The 17,681-nt window shown below is 39.2% G+C and overlaps 4 protein-coding genes across 5 annotated transcripts; 2 read left to right on the top strand and 2 right to left on the bottom strand.

Annotated features, from left to right (window-relative positions):
- The first annotated feature begins 426 nt into the window (after positions 1 to 426).
- LOC137747319 (putative methyltransferase PMT24) lies at positions 427 to 4,785 on the top strand. Its single transcript, XM_068487411.2, has 8 exons — positions 427 to 2,417; positions 2,513 to 2,662; positions 2,777 to 3,047; positions 3,164 to 3,274; positions 3,406 to 3,580; positions 3,662 to 3,934; positions 4,019 to 4,213; positions 4,296 to 4,785. Exons 1-8 carry the CDS (start codon positions 930 to 932, stop codon positions 4,516 to 4,518), a joined length of 2,886 nt encoding a protein of 961 aa, XP_068343512.2. The 5' UTR covers positions 427 to 929; the 3' UTR covers positions 4,519 to 4,785.
- LOC137747320 (uncharacterized) lies at positions 4,751 to 6,786 on the bottom strand. Of its 2 annotated transcripts, none has more exons than XM_088686848.1 (5): positions 6,298 to 6,786; positions 5,830 to 6,025; positions 5,422 to 5,495; positions 5,226 to 5,336; positions 4,751 to 5,129 (listed from the first exon to the last, which is right to left on the bottom strand). In XM_088686848.1, exons 1-5 carry the CDS (start codon positions 6,749 to 6,751, stop codon positions 5,074 to 5,076), a joined length of 891 nt encoding a protein of 296 aa, XP_088542974.1. In that variant the 5' UTR covers positions 6,752 to 6,786; the 3' UTR covers positions 4,751 to 5,073. The 2 variants fall into 2 exon arrangements, with proteins under 2 accessions (XP_088542974.1, XP_068343514.2); XM_068487413.2 differs by having other exon boundaries at positions 5,226 to 5,324; positions 6,298 to 6,785.
- Positions 6,787 to 10,342: 3,556 nt separating this feature from the next.
- On the top strand, positions 10,343 to 12,296 carry LOC148698725 (uncharacterized). The gene has a single exon (XM_088686854.1). The coding sequence runs from the start codon at positions 10,455 to 10,457 to the stop codon at positions 12,102 to 12,104; it is 1,650 nt and encodes a 549-aa protein (XP_088542980.1). The 5' UTR covers positions 10,343 to 10,454; the 3' UTR covers positions 12,105 to 12,296.
- A 45-nt stretch (positions 12,297 to 12,341) lies between these two features.
- LOC137746507 (aldehyde dehydrogenase family 3 member F1-like) lies at positions 12,342 to 15,184 on the bottom strand. The gene is made up of 10 exons (XM_088686858.1): positions 14,933 to 15,184; positions 14,612 to 14,680; positions 14,384 to 14,480; positions 14,014 to 14,220; positions 13,791 to 13,915; positions 13,596 to 13,700; positions 13,332 to 13,504; positions 13,122 to 13,212; positions 12,889 to 13,038; positions 12,342 to 12,787 (listed from the first exon to the last, which is right to left on the bottom strand). The coding sequence occupies exons 1-10, from the start codon at positions 15,128 to 15,130 to the stop codon at positions 12,551 to 12,553; spliced, it is 1,452 nt and encodes a 483-aa protein (XP_088542984.1). The 5' UTR covers positions 15,131 to 15,184; the 3' UTR covers positions 12,342 to 12,550.
- Positions 15,185 to 17,681: the final 2,497 nt, after the last annotated feature.

Here is a 17,681-nt window from a genome sequence, read left to right on the forward strand (position 1 = left end):
GTTATGAATGAAATCAAATCCTAAATACTAAATGAGCCCTATAGGTGTCAACATACAAATTTGCTATTGTGGAGATTTGAGGCTTAGAAACTACAATGATTGAGCCATTTAGTACTACGGTCTAGTAATATTTCTCTTTATTTGTAAGTGAGAAGTTTTATGTTCAATTTTCAAAAAGGCGATTTTGAACCAAATTATTGCTAGCCCATTGTAAGGCTAAGGTCACCTCATTCCCTATAGTGTAGATGATATCGTTCGTTCAACAAAAAAAAAAAAAAAAAAAAAAAACTACAATGATGGAATACTTTAGAACTTTGTTCAACTTCGTAAATAACTCACTAGATCAATATATGTTAAAGGCTAAAATCAATGTCAACTTTTTACCTGAACAAAATTTGAAAATTGACATTCATTTCTTCATTCAACTTATATTAAATTCAATGCGGTATCCAATTCAATACAATCTTATACATCCCCGTTTTGGGGTTTGGGTTTTAATCAATCTCTGAAAAACAAACTCAAGTTTTGAGATGTCATGATCCTATTGTGGGCACATACTAGATGGACAAAACCCACGACTTTCACTATCTTCCTCTCCTAAAATCAAACTTGGGCCCTTTAAGGTGCCCTAAGAGGCCGCCAAAGGCCCATCTTTCCCTACCCCTCTACGTTGCATGCAATATTTGCAAATGGTTTGCATGGAAAAACCAAATATTTGGTTGCATAACAAATTCCCTTGTCCGACTCCTTTGGATCTTGAGACATTCTAACTTGGAATGCGTCATTGTCTCTCCCACTTCATCTTCCTCCACAAACACAGATCCCCTCAGACAATTAAATCACATTTCCACGCTCATTACATCCTCTTTTCCACAAAAACATAACTCAGATGATCTCTCTCTCCCAATCGCAAAGACACAGAGAGAACAATGGCGCCAGGTTTAAGGTCGCGCAGCAACAAGCGGTCATCTTCGTCGAATTCTTACGCTTCGACTGTGACGATTATGGTGTTCATAGCAGTGTGCGTTTTGGCTGTGTGGATGCTTAACTACTCTAACTCAGGAGTCCCACAAACCTCCACAAGTGCTCGAACTGCCACGATCTCCTCCTCAGACGATGCTGCCTCGGACCTAGTGATCAGCAAAAGCACAAACAGTTACGACAACAACGACAACAATAATAATAATGAAAAACCGAAGGCGTTTGAAGACAACCCGGGCGATCTCCCCGACGATGCCATCAAATCCGATGATCTGCTGAGCAATTCAACAAAGGGTAGCGGTAGTAGTACCACTTCATCCGACCAAGAACAACGTAGTAGTGGCAACGGCGGAGGCGGTGATAATAAACAAGATACTAGCGAAGAGCTGCAAGATAAGAAGGAGAAAGAAATCAGCCAGACCCAGTTGGCTGAGGATCAGAGCGGCTCGGTGGCGGAACACAACCAACAACAAGCTGACCACGATGAACAGGGCACTCAGAAGGATTCTGTCAATCAATCTGATAAAAAAATCCAGAAGGGTGCCGTCGATCAATCCGAAAAGAACGGCGATCACATAATCACAAGCGACGGTCAAAAGAACAGTTCAGATAGCAATTCACAAGAGCAGCAAGGCACAAGTAACAAGGACAACAATCATAATTCCGAAAGCGGGGAAGGCAATTCTCAAGATTCTCAGAGCGATAAGAAATCGGATAATGCAGATCAAAAGCAAAATGCAGTATCGTCGGATCACCAGCAGCAGCACGAACAAGAATTTCTAAGCAGTGGGAAGCAGGGGAATTCATCGCAAGAATCCCAAAACTATCAGCAGCAGCAGGAGAATTCGGAATCCAACGCGCCCAAAAGCGGAGAGTTGCAGTTCTCGGACGAGACGAGCCATGCAGCTGCGAACTTGCAAGTACAAAGCAAGGAATCTACCTATCAGAACTTTTCGGAAACACCTACAGATCAGAACAAACAGAATCCAGAAAAAACCCAGCGGGACTCCGACTCCGATCAGAAGAACAAGAAGGACGGCGGCGCCAATGCAGCCAATCAAAGCAAGGTTCCGGCAACCGAGTCCAACTCGGGCGATTCGTTACTGAGCGGGGACAACACGGTTCGGAAGGAGTCGAAGGAGTCGAAGAAGTCGTGGTCGACGCAGGCGGCGCAGTCGGAGAACGAGAAGGAGAGGCGCAAGGACGAATCGGCCGGTCAGGACGGCATCTACGGCTACACGTGGCAGCTCTGCAACGTCACGGCGGGTCCAGATTATATACCGTGTTTGGACAACGAGAAGGCTCTGAAAAAACTGCGTTCGACCAAACACTTCCAGCACCGCGAGCGGCACTGTCCCCAGGACGGGCCCACGTGCCTGGTCCCGCTTCCGGAGGGGTACCAAAAGTCCATCGCGTGGCCGAAAAGCAGAGACAAGGTGCGAAATATGTATGATTTGTGGGATCGTGTGTGATTGAATTATTTAAACGGTTGGATTTGTGGGGGTGTAACTCTTTAATTGTGGTCTGGCAGATATGGTATCATAATGTGCCGCACACGTTGCTGGCGGAGGTGAAGGGCCACCAGAACTGGGTGAAGGTTTCCGGTGAGTTTTTGACGTTTCCTGGTGGCGGGACCCAGTTCATACATGGCGCCCTCGTGTACATTGATTTCGTTCAAAACGTAAGTACCCCTTCACCATTGATTTCACATCTAATATAAATTTCTAATTCCATCATTGTATGCCATTATCATAATGCGCACATCAGTCTTATAATGTTATTAAGTTGCATGCAGGCAGTCCCGAAGATCGCATGGGGAAGGCACACTAGAGTTATATTGGACGTTGGTTGTGGGGTTGCAAGCTTTGGCGGATATCTCTTCGAGAGAGACGTTCTAACGATGTCGTTTGCACCCAAAGATGAACACGAAGCTCAAGTCCAGTTTGCCCTTGAGAGAGGCATACCTGCGATCTCTGCAGTCATGGGTTCTCAAAGGCTGCCCTTCCCCAGCAGGGTCTTCGATGTCGTGCATTGTGCGCGATGCAGAGTCCCTTGGCACATAGAAGGTACGTCAGAATGTGCGGTTTAGGCTCACAAGTCTGACAATATAAACATTTGTCTAACAGGCCACACACGTTTATAATTTACACACTGTTATGGTTACTTTGTTATGACACTGCAGGTGGTATGCTTCTTTTGGAATTGAATCGGGTTCTGCGGCCTGGGGGTTACTTTGTGTGGTCAGCCACTCCTGTTTACAGGAAGGAACAAGAGGATATCGAAATATGGAAGGGTAGGGTACCAAATTTGTTACGAACGAGTATAGTTTAACAAGGAATGTTTGTTCTCTTTTTATGTTAGATTGACAGTCTGATAACAACAAACATCAAACTGTTTGATATAGAGGTTGTTTCAATTTTGTAGAAATGTCGGCACTTACGGCCTCCATGTGTTGGGAGGTTGTAGCCATCAGGAAGGACAAGGTAAATTCAGTTGGGGCCGCCATCTACCGGAAACCAACCTCAAACCAATGCTATGACCAAAGAAAGCAAAAGCAGCCTCCTATGTGCAAAAACGACGATGACCCTAATGCTGCCTGGTAACTAAGTTTCCGTTGATGACCTAATTTCACGGTCTAAGTTTATCATGACCCGGGCTATATATACATAATTCTCTACAGGTACGTACCTCTGCAGGCGTGCATGCACCGGGCACCCACAGACAAATTGGAGAGAGGGACTAAATGGCCTGAGAAATGGCCTAGTCGCCTGCAGACTCCGCCTTACTGGTTAAACAGCTCCCAGATGGGCATCTATGGGAAGCCAGCACCCCAAGATTTTTCAACAGATTATGAGCACTGGAAACGTGTTATCAGTAACACTTACATGAAGAGTTTGGGTATCAACTGGTCGAACGTCAGAAATTGTATGGACATGAGAGCTGTTTATGGAGGGTACTACTCATTGATCGATGATTTTCGATTAGGTTTACGTAATTCTAAGTGGTAATCTCAACTACGTTGTGCTCATGAGTGCAGGTTTGCTGCAGCTCTGAAGGACCTTAAAGTGTGGGTCATGAATGTGGTGAATATAGATTCACCGGATACACTCCCCATAATCTATGAACGGGGTCTTTTCGGAATTTACCATGACTGGTGTGAATCCTTTAGCACTTACCCCAGAAGCTATGACCTACTTCATGCAGATCATCTCTTTTCAAAGCTTAAAAAGAGGTACAACTTAAATCTATGTTGCTATTCATTTTTATGATCCCTAAGTCATGGTAAAGCCGATGTACCTGTTTTCGCTTCCCAGATGCAAACTCGCTCCGGTACTGGCAGAGGTTGATCGGATTGTCAGACCAGGAGGTAAGTTTATAGTCCGGGATGAGTCGAGCACAATTGGGGAGGTTGAGAACTTGTTGAAGTCCCTGCATTGGGAGGTTAGTCTAACCGTCTCCAAAAACCAAGAAGGAATGCTCAGCGCACAGAAAGGCAACTGGCGGCCAACCACATATGCAGATAGAGAGTCTTCTTAACATACACAGAAACACAGCATTCAGCTCATATACCGTGCTCTCAAACTGTTTGTACTCCGGAACCAGTGATGTACTAACCAATTTTTAGCATCATGGTCATTTCGGATGCAACCTAGTTTTGCTACATGACTGAACAAGATTGTATGTATTTGTTCATGTTGTTAAATGCATGTAAACCTGTGAGATACATGTAATGATTGAAAACTCATATGCAAGACGCATATACATTACATTCACCCAGAAAATGAAGGCATTATCATTTCTGTATCAGTGTCATCAACAAAAGAAACAGTTGTTGAATTCATTGCTTCAATTTGGATAGCATAAAATCTTAGGGTATGAAAAATAGAAAAACCGAGATTGCTAGTTATCAAATACATATGATTTCTCAAATGTTGTGGAAAATTGATGAGGTTGTGCTAATTCAACATTACATCAATTATTATTTGCAGACAGAAAAATCATTTTAGCTACATCAAAGTCAGAGAACTAACTCTTTAATCCCCATATGCAGCTTCATATCTGCGCTTGTGTTTCTTAATCTAACATATCTCCTCAACTTATACTAAGAAGCTTCTGAAGCTGGCCACTCAGAACTGCCGCTTTGAGGTCTGAATTGTAAAAGTCACAAATTAAAAAAGCAGATAGAAGGAAACAATGCCAGATGAAAAGCATTAAAACAAGGACAAACACAGCTGGGAGCTCACCATCAGAGCCACCAATGTGCTTTCCATTCACAAAAATCTGCGGCACAGTGGTTCGGCCTACCACATCTAGAAGAACACTCTGAATTTGAGCTCCATCATCTAAACACATATCTTTTCAGAGTCAAATTCAAACCCTTCTTGCATTATACATATCCAGCTCATCAAAGATTAACAAAAAGACGTAACCATTTCATACCTCGAAGATCAAGTTCGACAACAAACGGATGCTCATGTAATTCGGCAAACATGCGCTTGGCACGCAAGCAATACCTGGCCACAAAACAACACACAATGCCAGAATCCTCATTCCAGAATCACTTAAATGAACACACACAGGGGCATGGACAGAGTTCTTTCGCAATATTTACGCCGAAATCATAAACCATTACTAAAACAGAAACAAAATATAACAGATAGCTGAACAGAATTCAGAAAGCAATGAACCCACTACTAGCACAGAAATGAACATCTTAGTGACATATCTGAAGATGTTATGATCCTGGATATAAATAAAACAAATGTTGATGCAAATAAATATTTCTCAAATTCTGAAATTACAATTTGATTGCTCTACGAATTTCAAGGTTTGAGGGAGATGACGTACGGGCAATAGGATTTGGAGAAGATGGCAATCTTGTTGGAGTAGATGGCGTTCTGCACGAACGCCGCCGAAGACGAAGCTGAAGCCTCCACAACGACGGCGTTTCCAAACAGTAGCAGAGCCGCCGCCACCGCCGCGATCACAGCACCGCCCATTAACTCTGACCTACGCATCTTCCCTCCACGACACCGCGATCCCGCTGTAACGACATTCCCAACATTTTATCATTTCGCGTCATATCAGAATCCGTGGGCCGGGCCCATTAATTGACGGGTCCGTTTATCAAATTCCCCTAATTTTTATTTGTTTTTCTTCTAAATTTAATTTTTCATCGAGAAATTCAGGCAGAAAAATACCAAAATTCAAAAAGAAATTCTGTTTAAATTGTGAATGTTCAATCTGGATACAAAAATCTTAAGATCTACAACATCAATTCGAATTCAAGCTATGAAGATTTGGAGTTGGAATCACATTTGTACAGCTTGTTGTATTCGTCGAGCTCGTCGTAATACACATCCCACACGCACCGGACGCATCCGCTGCCGCAGCAATCACCCGGTTCCGGCTTCTCTGGCGGCGGAGGCGGAGGTGATTTCTCCGCTGACTTTCCTTCTCCCTCTTTCGGCTTTGCTGCTTCAATCGGTTGAGGGACTCGAGTCTTCGTTGCTGCTGCTTCTGCCGCTGCATCGCCGTCGCGGTCGGCCATGGAGTTGTTGTGGATGGTGGTGCGCGCGCAGAAGGGTAGCCGTGGCCGAGGTCGTTGGGGGTTGATTCTGGTGGTGATTCGGATGCTTATAGCTCCTCCTCTCATGGCCAAGACCGTGGGGGTCGGGGCATTCTCTGGTTTTGCCGCGTTCTGATTGGCTAGCGCTGAGGTATACGGTAGAAGCTCCCGCAGACAATGACGATTTGCGGCTGCGTCCATACACGGCTCCTTGTTTCCTAACCAGCCTATCCCCTAAAACGACCTTTTTGTGGAAATAATCCAAATCTCGTCAACTTTTTTTTAGGTTGACTGTATTTGATGGTTGAGATAGGGACACGTAGCATCTCCAATGGAACCATGACTTTTGAGGAGTAATTTAAGAACTTAAAAAGGAATATTTGTGTTTTTAAAAGAATATTGCCTTCATTAGTAGCGGAGTCAGGATTTTACATAAGGAGGAACCTCACTTAATGTTAAAAAAAGATAATGTTTACAAAGGGGTATAATACATGCTTGGAGTTGTAATCTAATTTAATTTTTTTGAGGCGCTAAATACTTTTTTCATGTTAAAATTAATCTTCCAATATCAAATCAATATAGAGAGTAGTTAATCAAGATTAAAGAGGATTAAAAGAAATTAACCTTCTAATATCAAGTCAATGAAAAATGCTAGGGGATCATGTTTTTAGACCATATTATTAGTAAAAAGTTAAAGAGAACACAAAGATTTACAAACCTTAACATTGTTTTGGGTTGAAAATATGGAGGGCAAAATACATGAAATTCAACAAGGGAAGGAGGAAAAGCTCAAAGTTTATTATTCTTTAGGTTGACGATATAAAAGAATATTTTTTGATAAAACTAAAGTAAATTTTAGATTTTAATTTTAAGAGTTATTGACTTGTATACAAAATAAGAGTTAGATTTAGTTTTAGGATGAGTGTTGTTGGGTGAAAAGAAAAAAAGACCTCCCTCTTGTTTTAATTATTGGTGAATAGAATTTAAAAGTTTTGTGTAAACTAAAAGGTGTATAATACTAAGTTTATAAAAAAAAAATAAATATATAATACTAAATATTTAGAGGGGCTTAAAGAGTGAGAGTAGGCCTAGGCCTATGCCAGGCATATATTGCCTCTGCCCTTGGCCTCCAATGGCAAAGTCCTTATTAGATACAGCATTCGTGTCGTGTTTCTCTTGTTTGTGTTGTTTTCGTGTCATACCTGATACCTTAATGGGTCGTTTCGTGTAATATCCGTTAAAGTAAACGGATCTTATGACCCGACTCGTTACTCGTTACCCATTACCCGTTAAGAAAAATATATTTTAAATTAATAAAAATGAAAAACATAATTTGACCCAAAAAAATGTAAAACGTAATACTAAATTAGTATATACATACTAAATTTCGGAGTTGACCTCTTCATGAAAGTTGTAAAGTTTTTCATTACGAGTGATTACATTTTTCACACTTCTACAATAATTATTATTAATTTTGCACTCAAATAAAAAACACTGTTCATGAGATTTTGAGGGTTTTAAAAATCTAAACGACCATGTAACCATTGTCTAAGTGTTAAGGATGCAATTATGAACGTTTATTATGCTTTCACATCTTTCAGACTTATACATTAATGATTATGAATTTTGTTTATTTTGAACTCCCTTAAAAATACTATTCATGAGAGTTTGTATGGTTTTAAAAATTCAAACGATCATATACCCATCCTCAAATCGTAGAGGATGCAACTATGAGTGTTTGCATATTTTTTTCATATTTTTCGCACATGTAAATTAATTATTATAATTTTTTTAATGTGTTTAGTATTTTTAAGTTACTTGATATTTTTATTTTTAATGTGTTTATGATTTTTAATCTCAATCTTTGCCTATAATATACTATAAAAATAAATAAATAAATAAAACTTAAATTTTAAAATTTATATAGAATAATAATTAATAAACAATATACATATTCATTATATCTATTGTATTTTATAGTAAGTTTTTTTTTAGTAGTTTAAAAAACTAAAATCATCAAAATAACTTTTTTCTTATTGTGTCGAAACAGGTTACTCGCGTGTCATTCTCGTGTAAACATGTTAAGGACCTTTTATTAATGGGTAATTATCGTGTGACCCGATTAGTTATCGTGTTAACCTGAAACCTATTATTTTCTTGTCGTGTTAACAGGTAGTGTAAGAAATTTTTAGGTCTAGTCTTTATAATAGAATCTCTAAATTTGAAGTTTTTATGGTTTTATGTGATAATTTATTTAGGTGCACATTTTTTGCTCATGTTAACCTTTTTTTAATTAATTAAAAGTATTGAAAGAAAAATCTTCAATCAAGATTGTGGGTACCGTTTTCCACTCAAGGTGCACATTTTTTTTGTTCATGTTAACCATTTTTTAATGAACTAAAAGCATTAAAAGCTACAATCAAGATTGTGGGCCTCGTTTTCCACTCAAGGTTGTCCTTATGCAGTCCCTATATATAAGGACATACACTATGTATCCGGTGAGTCCCTATACTTTAGGAACTCACTTTTTGATCCATTAGAGATTCATTTTGTCTCTATATTTGTTTTATACCCATTTTATATGATGATTGTCCTTCTTTAGAGACTCCACTGAAGATGCTCTTAGAAGATGATTGACTTACGACATCCGAATTAATAATACAATTATAAAATTGTATTTGTTTGAAATGCAAGTCGTTATTTTTGGGATAGGATACTCTCTTGATTTCATCCATCTGGATCTCACTCACCCAGCTGAATTCCTCTCCCGTTTTTAGGTAATTCCTTTGCTACTTATTTCACTGTCGGTTTTGATTGAATGCTCGATGCGGATTTCAATAAATCTGTGAGTTTCTCCGCAATAGAAAATGATGTAGTTTCAGAACAACGAGCTGGAGTACGTCGTCGAGGACACCTACGCTTTTACCGATAACCAGCTCATACGAAGTCACCACACCAACTTAGACTTTTAAGAAGACGAAAAAACAAGGATTTGAGCTGTTGGGATTCGAAAAAAATCTCTACAAATGAGTGGGGTCACTACAGTTTAACTTAAAATATAAACTATTGGTCGATGATTATATCGATAAATTTCAATAGGATTTTATTGAAAATGATCCATGATGTTTGGAGAACTTGTCATTTTCGTTCCTCATGTTTAAAATTAATTAATTTCATCTTAAATGTTTTGCTTTGTACCCTACTATTATAATTGGTCAAAAATAATGTTAAGCAATGATGCGTGGAGACAAATGTAAAGGATAAAATTGGTTGATGTGAAAGATTATGGGCGAAAGTGATGAGTTTTTCAAATATCAGTACCATATATGATAAAATATTTTACTTACAAATGAACAGAAATATAATTACACATTAAGTGATCAAATATTTGATTTTTGAACTTTACAACACCAAATTCTATTTTTGTAAAAAATAAAAAAATAAAAAAAATTCATACAGTTTTTCATATTTCTATTCCAACGTAATCCAAATCATTCGAATTACAAAATAATAACATATGAAATTCTAATAAAAAATAAAAAAGTGGACATGTGAAGTGAAACCAGTTAATTAGTATATTTAAACAAGTGGTAAGTCTATAAACCAGTTAATTTCCTAGCTAATTAAAAAAAAAAAAAAAAGTAATTTACTCGGAGAGCAAGAACAGATAAATTTCCAAAAAAGGGAAGTATCTATCTACGACTGTAGGATTTGATTTTGCCTTGCAGCGCAAGCAAGGTAAGTAAGTAGGGTTGGTAGGTCAAAGTATTGCGCCAATAAATACAGCCAAGATTGAGAGCCCCTATTTCTTGTGCCTGTTCTCTCTCTGAGATCAGAAAAACCCTAGCAAACCACCTCTCTCCCTCTCTCCCGGTTTGTTTACCCAAATTTGGCTTTAGATTCCATGGCTGAGGTTGAACACATCAACCCTTTCAGTATCTTGGATGACGGCGATTTCATCAGCGTCGTGGACGCGAAGGCGGAGATTGCGTTTCTTGCGGTGGTGAAGGAGGAAAAGAGGAAGAACAAAGAGGAGGAGAAGAAGGAGGCAGCGGAGAAAGCGCAATCTGCATCCAGTGCTGCTAGTATTGGTTCCGAGAAGTATAATAATTACAGAGGCAATGGAGGTCAAAATTACACGAGGGTTAATCGCGGTTATTATGGCCGGAGGCGGTATCACAGAGAGGGTAATGGCGGTTATCAAGAGAGGACTCAGAGCCAGGGAGGAGAAGAAGGAAAGGTTGAGAATGGCGGCCAAAATTATGGAAGGGGTAACGGAGGTTATTATGGTCGAAGGCGGTATTACAAGGATGGCAACGGCGGCTACCAGGAGATGAGTCAGAGCCAGGGAGGAGAAGGAGGAAAAGTTGAGAATGGAGGCCAAAATTATGGTAGGGGAAACGGCGGTGACAATGGTCGGAGGCGGTATTTCAGAGAGGGTAACGGTGGTTATCAACAGAGAAGTCAGAGTCAGGGTGGAGTGGCGACGGTTAATAATGGAAGGCAAAACTATGGAAGAAGAAACGGGGGTTATTATGGTGGTAAAAGGCAGTATTACAGAGCAGTTAACGGAGGCCCACATGGAAGTAATCAGAGTGAGAATGTGGAAGTTGAGGAAGCTAATGTGCTTGGTAATGGTTTTGATGGTGAGTGTTGGCAAGAGTGTCACGCTCGGCGGAACCCTAATCATCATAATCACAGCGTTGATGATCAGCAGATGGTGCAGGGCGGCGGTGATGATCAGCAAAGGGCTCAAGGTAGGTTTGGAGGTCAGAGGCAGGGGCGAGGCAGATGGAGAGACCATAGTCATCAAGAAAGGAGAAGATACAACAATACCGAAAACAACCAGGGTAACAACAATGGTGAGGGGTTGGAAAAGGAGAACGAGAAGGAGAAACAGCAACAAGAACAGGGCAGTGAGGAGCAGGGGAATAATTCTGAATTGCAAGGTATAGGGGCCAATGGAAGTGTCAGCAGAAAGAGCTCTGACGAGAAGGAAAAGAAGCCGAATATCAATGGAAGTCTTAAGAAAAAGATGAAGAAGAACAAGGATAGGATCCAAGGCGAAAACACGGCTGCTGCTCCTGCAAGTGTTCAAGAGGATAAAAAGATTACCAAGGAGTACACTCTGAAAGAGTATGAGGAGAAGGCTCTTGGTGCCAAGAAGAAGGATTCGGAGGCTGCGAAGAAAAGTGTCGATGGGGATTTTGAGAGGACTGAAGCTCTTGTTAAGGAGTTTGAGTCAATGCAAGTTATTGGGAAGAAGGAGAAAATGTCTGTCCCCGTGGGCCAAGAAAAGTCTGCAGAAGTTAAAAAGAGGAAAGATGGTGCTTCCATGAGGAAGATCAAGATGCAGACTATTAATATCATTGAGTTCTGCAGACCAAACAAGGGTGATAAACTTGAAGGGCCTCGTGGGCAGCGGGATGGTAGATTTCAAGGGCCTCATCTGCAGCAGGGTGGTGGATTTGGAAACTACTCTCAGCGGGGAGGTGGGAAAAAACCTGATGCTTCATTCGAACTGAAGGATGATCAATTTCCAGCCTTGGGATAAAATCCTGAATTAACTGCAGAATCAAGAACTTTATGATCTTTGAAATTCTTAAGAGGAAGGTTTTGGTTTTGATTTTGCTCCCTGCTCTACTTACATTTTTGAAATTTTGTAGTAGAAGTGGCCGTAGAGGCGCTTTTCGGATTGTACAAAAGTTGGTTCAATTTTATGAAGTTCTTCAGTGTTTTTGCTTTAGTCTTGCTATGCTTTGAAAAAATTTGCAATCCAGTTACCTGCTACTTCTCAGCAAATAGTTTCAATATCAAATTACAAATTGCCGAAAACATAGCAATACAAATTGTCAAGCACTCATTACGAAAACAGAACAGATTGTTCGACTGAATTGAAACTTAGTTCGAGTAAAGATATATGATCAGAAATACATAACATATTACTAGCAGAACCCGAAAATATAATGCGAAGTTCTCTTAGATGACTCGGTGTTAATTCTACCTCTTCAGTCCCAGTAGGAGCAAAACTACATTGAGGTAATTGAGATTGTAGGCGGATCTGATAATATTGTTTTTGAAGTCATTCCATGGAGGATATCTAGACCCAAATTCAATGAAGAAGTTTGCTTGCACAACCGCTTTCTCATGGCTGAAAGTATCGAAAGAATACTTTCCATGGTACCTCCCAAAGCCACTCTGACCAACACCACCAAACGGTAGAGCTTCACAGACAAACTGCACGTAGAAATATTTGTGATGACGTTAGATCTTTTGCCCCCTCTATTGTTTGAAAAATCAAATCGGAAAAGAAAAGCACGAATAGAAAGATGCAGTACTTGAATCAAGATGTCATTGAAAACCACGGTTCCTGAGGATGTCTCGGACAAAACCCTTCTTCTGAAGTTTGCATCTTTAGTGAAGGCATATATGGCTAGAGGTTTCGGCCTTGAATTTATGAACTCTATGCTTTCTTCAATCTTTTTCACCTGCACAAATCAAATCGGAAGTTCTTCAGAACAATATTTCTAGAGAGTCAAATAATCTCACAAGGGCTGCATCAATTTCTCACAGTGATAATTGGAAGCAGTGGGCCAAAGATTTCTTCGGTCATGATTGCAGCATCGAGCGGTGGATCTAGCAAGATTGTTGGCTCTATGAACCTGAAAAGCTCGATGAACAGAATCGATAAACTTCTACTGATACTATAACAACAGTTACTTCTGAGTTATCTCACCAGATTCGACAAGCGGGAGACCCACTAAAAGGATTGAGAACTTACAGGTTTTCTTCATCAAGTGAACCACCATGTACAATGGAAGCTGCAACGGGAGGGTCTTGGAAGAGATTGCGCAGCCTCTCAAAATGGCGCTTATTTACGACTCTGGCTAAGCATTTTGAATCTTTTGGGCTTTCACTATAAAACCTCTTGATTGTTTTCTTCAGCGATTCAATCTGAATTACAAACAAATTGTACATGAAATCATCTCGAAGACAATACACCATTAGTCCTTACACATACCGTAGAGAAAAGATTTATACATACCACAGTGGGAGCAAACTTTTCCTCAACGAGCATATAATCAACTCCGATACATGCCTGTCCATTGCAAGGTCCCCATTTCCCTCCTACAATTCTTTGGATTGCCACCTGCGGGCCAACACGATGAAGGCAACATGAGTAAGTGTATAGTTTAAGACTTCTTCCACATCCATTAAAATTGCAGTTACTCCGAAAAACCTTTAAATCCGAAGGACTTGAGATGGAATCTAGGATAATCGGGCATTTTCCACCCAGCTCCAGAGCAACCGGTGTCAAATTCTTTGCAGCTGCAGACATGACAATACGCCCGACCTGCTGACTACCTGCAAGATTTATGTTGGAAGGCAAATTAATATTTACAACGAGGTACGCTCATTGTCAATGAAATTCTGTATTCTGAGGTGATTCTGAAAATCTATACCAGTGAAGAATATCTTGTCCCACTTCTGCTGCAGGAGTAGTTCACTGATTTCTGCTCCGCCCTCAGCAATTTTAACCGCTTTACTGTCCATGTATTGAGGGATGGTGTTGGCAAGAAAGGAAGAGCTCGCGGGCGCTTGCTCTGAAGGTTTTAGAACAACTGCATTCCCTGCAGCTATTGCTCCGATCATAGGGTCCAATGCCAAGGCTACATAAATGCCAAAAATTAACGATTAACGAAGATATAATACTTGCAGTTTAGAAGATCTGCTTGGATAGAAAATGTGCAGTCATATATATTTGAACAGTTTTTTATACTACTGCCACTGTTATCGTAAAATAAACAGACATGAGAAAGCAACTGCACTCACATATTGGGAAGTTCCAAGATGCAAATACGAGAACTACGCCGAGGGGTTCGGGCAGCAGCCACCCAGACGTCGGGAACATAGGCAATGGTAATCCCACCTTCCCAGATGCCAGAAATTCACATAGGTGACAGAAAAAACAAAACCTAAATCAGCAGTGCTTCATATCTTTGTGTTTGAACATGCTTCTGCTCACTTTCTTATTCAAATTTTTAGCTAAATTTGAGTTACCTTTTTAGGAGCAACCCATTTCTCCAGATTGCTCAAAGTATGGTTGATTGATTTTTTCACAACTCCAATCTACAATCAAACAGCAAAACAGAATTATCAAATTACTGTACAGAAACCTTTTTTTTTTTTTTTTTTTTTTTGGGCTATAAAATATCGACGACATACTAAAAAACTATATTTTTGGTTAATTTCTCAAATACATCAATAACATGTTGCTATATTTTATCGACAAAAATAATTAATATCGACATCTTATTATTTCGACAATTAAAGAATAGACGTCCGTGCCATCGTAACACAACTTTGAAGAAGTATTCTTACTTCGTCCCGATAAGATTCAACAGGGTGCTTGCCAAGATCTTGATCGAGTGCTCTGAAAATGTTTTCTTCATTGTCATTCACGAGCTCGAGAAGCGAACTGAGTTGTTTTTTCCTCCATGCAATGCTTCTGGTTCTGCCACCTTTGAATGTTTGCCTCAGCTCAGACAAAGTTTCCTCCACTTCTCTCACTGCTTCCATGGTGGTACGTAACTGGTATGCTCCAACTCCAAAAATCTCCACGATTTAAAATAAAGGCGCTGTGTTGCATTAAAATTATCCAACTAATCAGATAGTTGCAGTTGGTGTGCCTCCTGAAGTCAATCAATGCTATTGCTACCCACCAAATGTCTCCAGCAACGTTACAAGAGAAACAAATTTTATCAAGGAAGATGTTTGTGTCCGTCGTTGCGTGTAGCGGGGAACAACAAACGTTGATCTACGTGGATCCAATCATGATCAACCGTTGTCGTTGCATCACACAATCACAAGCGACTGGTACTAACACGACTCTTTTCCTTTATTTTCTTGTAATATGTCATTTAAACAACAAACAGAAAATGCATACATATCTTATAATTTGTCACGCAATGCATACATATGTAATTGGTAAATTCATCTCGTTATGACGAATGACAAAAGAAGAGATATAATTGTCACCGGCCCCGTGCTTTGATGTGGGGTCGGTGGCAGTCCTCTCCTCATGTTATGCTGAAGTCATTGTTCTAAAAATCCTCATCTAAGCATTAGACGGTTAATCACCGTCCTGATTAATTTTAAAGCGTTTGAAAATTTAAAAAGGACGTCTAGACCTCCCTAGGCTTCCGCCTAATGGACGCTTAAGCGATCGCTTAGCCTGCCTAGACACTTGCCTAGGTGGCAACTCTCACGTAAATAAAAATCGATAACTTTAATTTTGGATTTTATTTTTGTCAAAAAATTGAAAAAAAAAAACTTGTTGATTATTTGAATGAACACTCATTATATGTTTGTTATGTTATGATACTTTAATGTATATAACATTTTATTTTTTAATTTATATATCTCAATACAATTATGTATGTTTGTAAGTAAAAACAGGTACTTATTTATACGATATATAATAAATTTACTTAAATCCGTCTAGTACATCTAAGCCCCCCCTAGGCGCTAGACCCCAACACACCACCTGACTAACGCCTAGCATTCTTTAAAACCTTGGTTGAAGTCTCCTTGAATTGAGAACCTCTTGAATCTGATTCAAACTATCATCTTTAATATTTGTACGAATTTTTAACATTATAATAAAGGGATGTGTTATCCACACACCTCATTTTACTTCTCATACACCCCTTGATAATTTCTGTCCGTTGATCTTCTTCAATTTATCCGATTCGACGGTCAAAAATTAAAAAGGTGTGTGAGAAGTAAAATAAGGTGTGTGGATATCACATCCCTATAATAAAATAAGAAACGAAAGGGAAAATACATTTTTTGTGAACTTCTAAAGGGCATTAAGTTTGGTCATAAATGGGCGGGAAACGAGCCACCAGAAACCCGTATAAGATAAATGAAACCCGGATCTTTCTCGTTGAAAAAAAAAAAAATGGATAAATGAAACCCGAAAGGTAGTTTTGCATTGGTTTTAAGTTGGGTCATAAATTTTGTTTGAGAAGGAATTGCATGCACCACAAATTTTGGTAATAAATCCTAAATATTGGGAGAACGATCTTTTCCTTAAATATTATTATTCGTAGCAACCAAGTTAATTATTTGGACTTTCTCGTTTTATCTATTTGGCTCACCTGATTATCCTGTATGTTTGACGATGGTCTGAACTGCAACATTGGCGTTACATCTTCTTTGCCTTATTTTCTTATTTTTGTTCTTGAAGAAAAAGAAAATCATATGGTTGAAATAATTATGGATTATAACAAGATTGAAAAAGGAAATTGTTATTGACATTTCAAAATTTTCATTGTGTACTCCTTACATAATGTATTTTACTTTTTAAATATAAAAAATTTAAAATCTACAATGAAAATTTAAAATCGAAGAATAATGTCTTATTCACCAAGATATTACACTGCTCGCTTGAAGTTTACTTTTATGAGTCGATGTAACTTCTTCACTGCACTCCCCACCAAATAGTTTAAATGGAGTGCACCTAATAGTTTAAATGGACAAAGCCATAATAGTGTAAATGGGCAAGCCATCTCTGTCCCGTTACGGACATGGATTCTCTCCGGATTCAGTTGTTATAATCCACCTAGTCAAATCATTAGAGTTATTGAAATTTGATCCAACGGTTACAATCAGAAGCCTACTTTAAAAGTTATAATAACTTTAGTTGTTGGATCAAATTTCATGACGTGGATGATTTGACTAGGTGGATTAGAACAACTGAATGCGGAGATGATCAATGTCCTCCGGTTACTAGCACTTTTGTTTTTTTTAAACCTTATTGTGGGGGTTGGGTGTTTGATTGGTCATGCTTTAAAGTCTCTGCTGGATCCTTTTATGAATTGCATGCATGATCCTCGGGTTGGTACTTGGTACCCTGCACAATTCAAGAACTTCGGGTACCCTAAACTCACCTTTGCCTTATTGTAGGATTCTCTCGTATTTAAACGTTTACGATTAAACTACATTAATATTTTATTTTAAATTTTTTATGTAAAGAAAAAGACAAAAAAGAAAGTGTGAAAGGGGAGAGGATGGAAGGGGATGATAATATGAGAGAGAATTAGCTTCACAATATTATTTTGAACAA

Source organism: Pyrus communis, chromosome 2 (genome assembly GCF_041283825.1).
Source record: "Pyrus communis isolate YQ-2024b chromosome 2, ASM4128382v1, whole genome shotgun sequence".
Taxonomy (NCBI): domain Eukaryota; kingdom Viridiplantae; phylum Streptophyta; class Magnoliopsida; order Rosales; family Rosaceae; genus Pyrus; species Pyrus communis.

Coding starts and splice junctions, on each gene's coding strand:
- LOC137747319 (XM_068487411.2), top strand. CDS start 930: ATGGCGCCAGGTTTAAGGTCGCGCAGCAACAAGCGGTCATCTTCGTCG. Junction 2,663..2,776: donor ACATTGATTTCGTTCAAAAC/GTAAGTACCCCT, acceptor AGTTGCATGCAG/GCAGTCCCGAAGATCGCATG. Junction 4,214..4,295: donor TTTTCAAAGCTTAAAAAGAG/GTACAACTTAAA, acceptor TTCGCTTCCCAG/ATGCAAACTCGCTCCGGTAC.
- LOC137747320 (XM_088686848.1), bottom strand. CDS start 6,751: ATGGACGCAGCCGCAAATCGTCATTGTCTGCGGGAGCTTCTACCGTAT. Junction 5,337..5,421: donor TGTCGAACTTGATCTTCGAG/GTATGAAATGGT, acceptor GACTCTGAAAAG/ATATGTGTTTAGATGATGGA. Junction 5,130..5,225: donor GCACATTGGTGGCTCTGATG/GTGAGCTCCCAG, acceptor TTTACAATTCAG/ACCTCAAAGCGGCAGTTCTG.
- LOC148698725 (XM_088686854.1), top strand. CDS start 10,455: ATGGCTGAGGTTGAACACATCAACCCTTTCAGTATCTTGGATGACGGC.
- LOC137746507 (XM_088686858.1), bottom strand. CDS start 15,130: ATGGAAGCAGTGAGAGAAGTGGAGGAAACTTTGTCTGAGCTGAGGCAA. Junction 13,701..13,790: donor CAAGTCCTTCGGATTTAAAG/GTTTTTCGGAGT, acceptor GTTGGCCCGCAG/GTGGCAATCCAAAGAATTGT. Junction 12,788..12,888: donor TCAATGACATCTTGATTCAA/GTACTGCATCTT, acceptor TTCTACGTGCAG/TTTGTCTGTGAAGCTCTACC.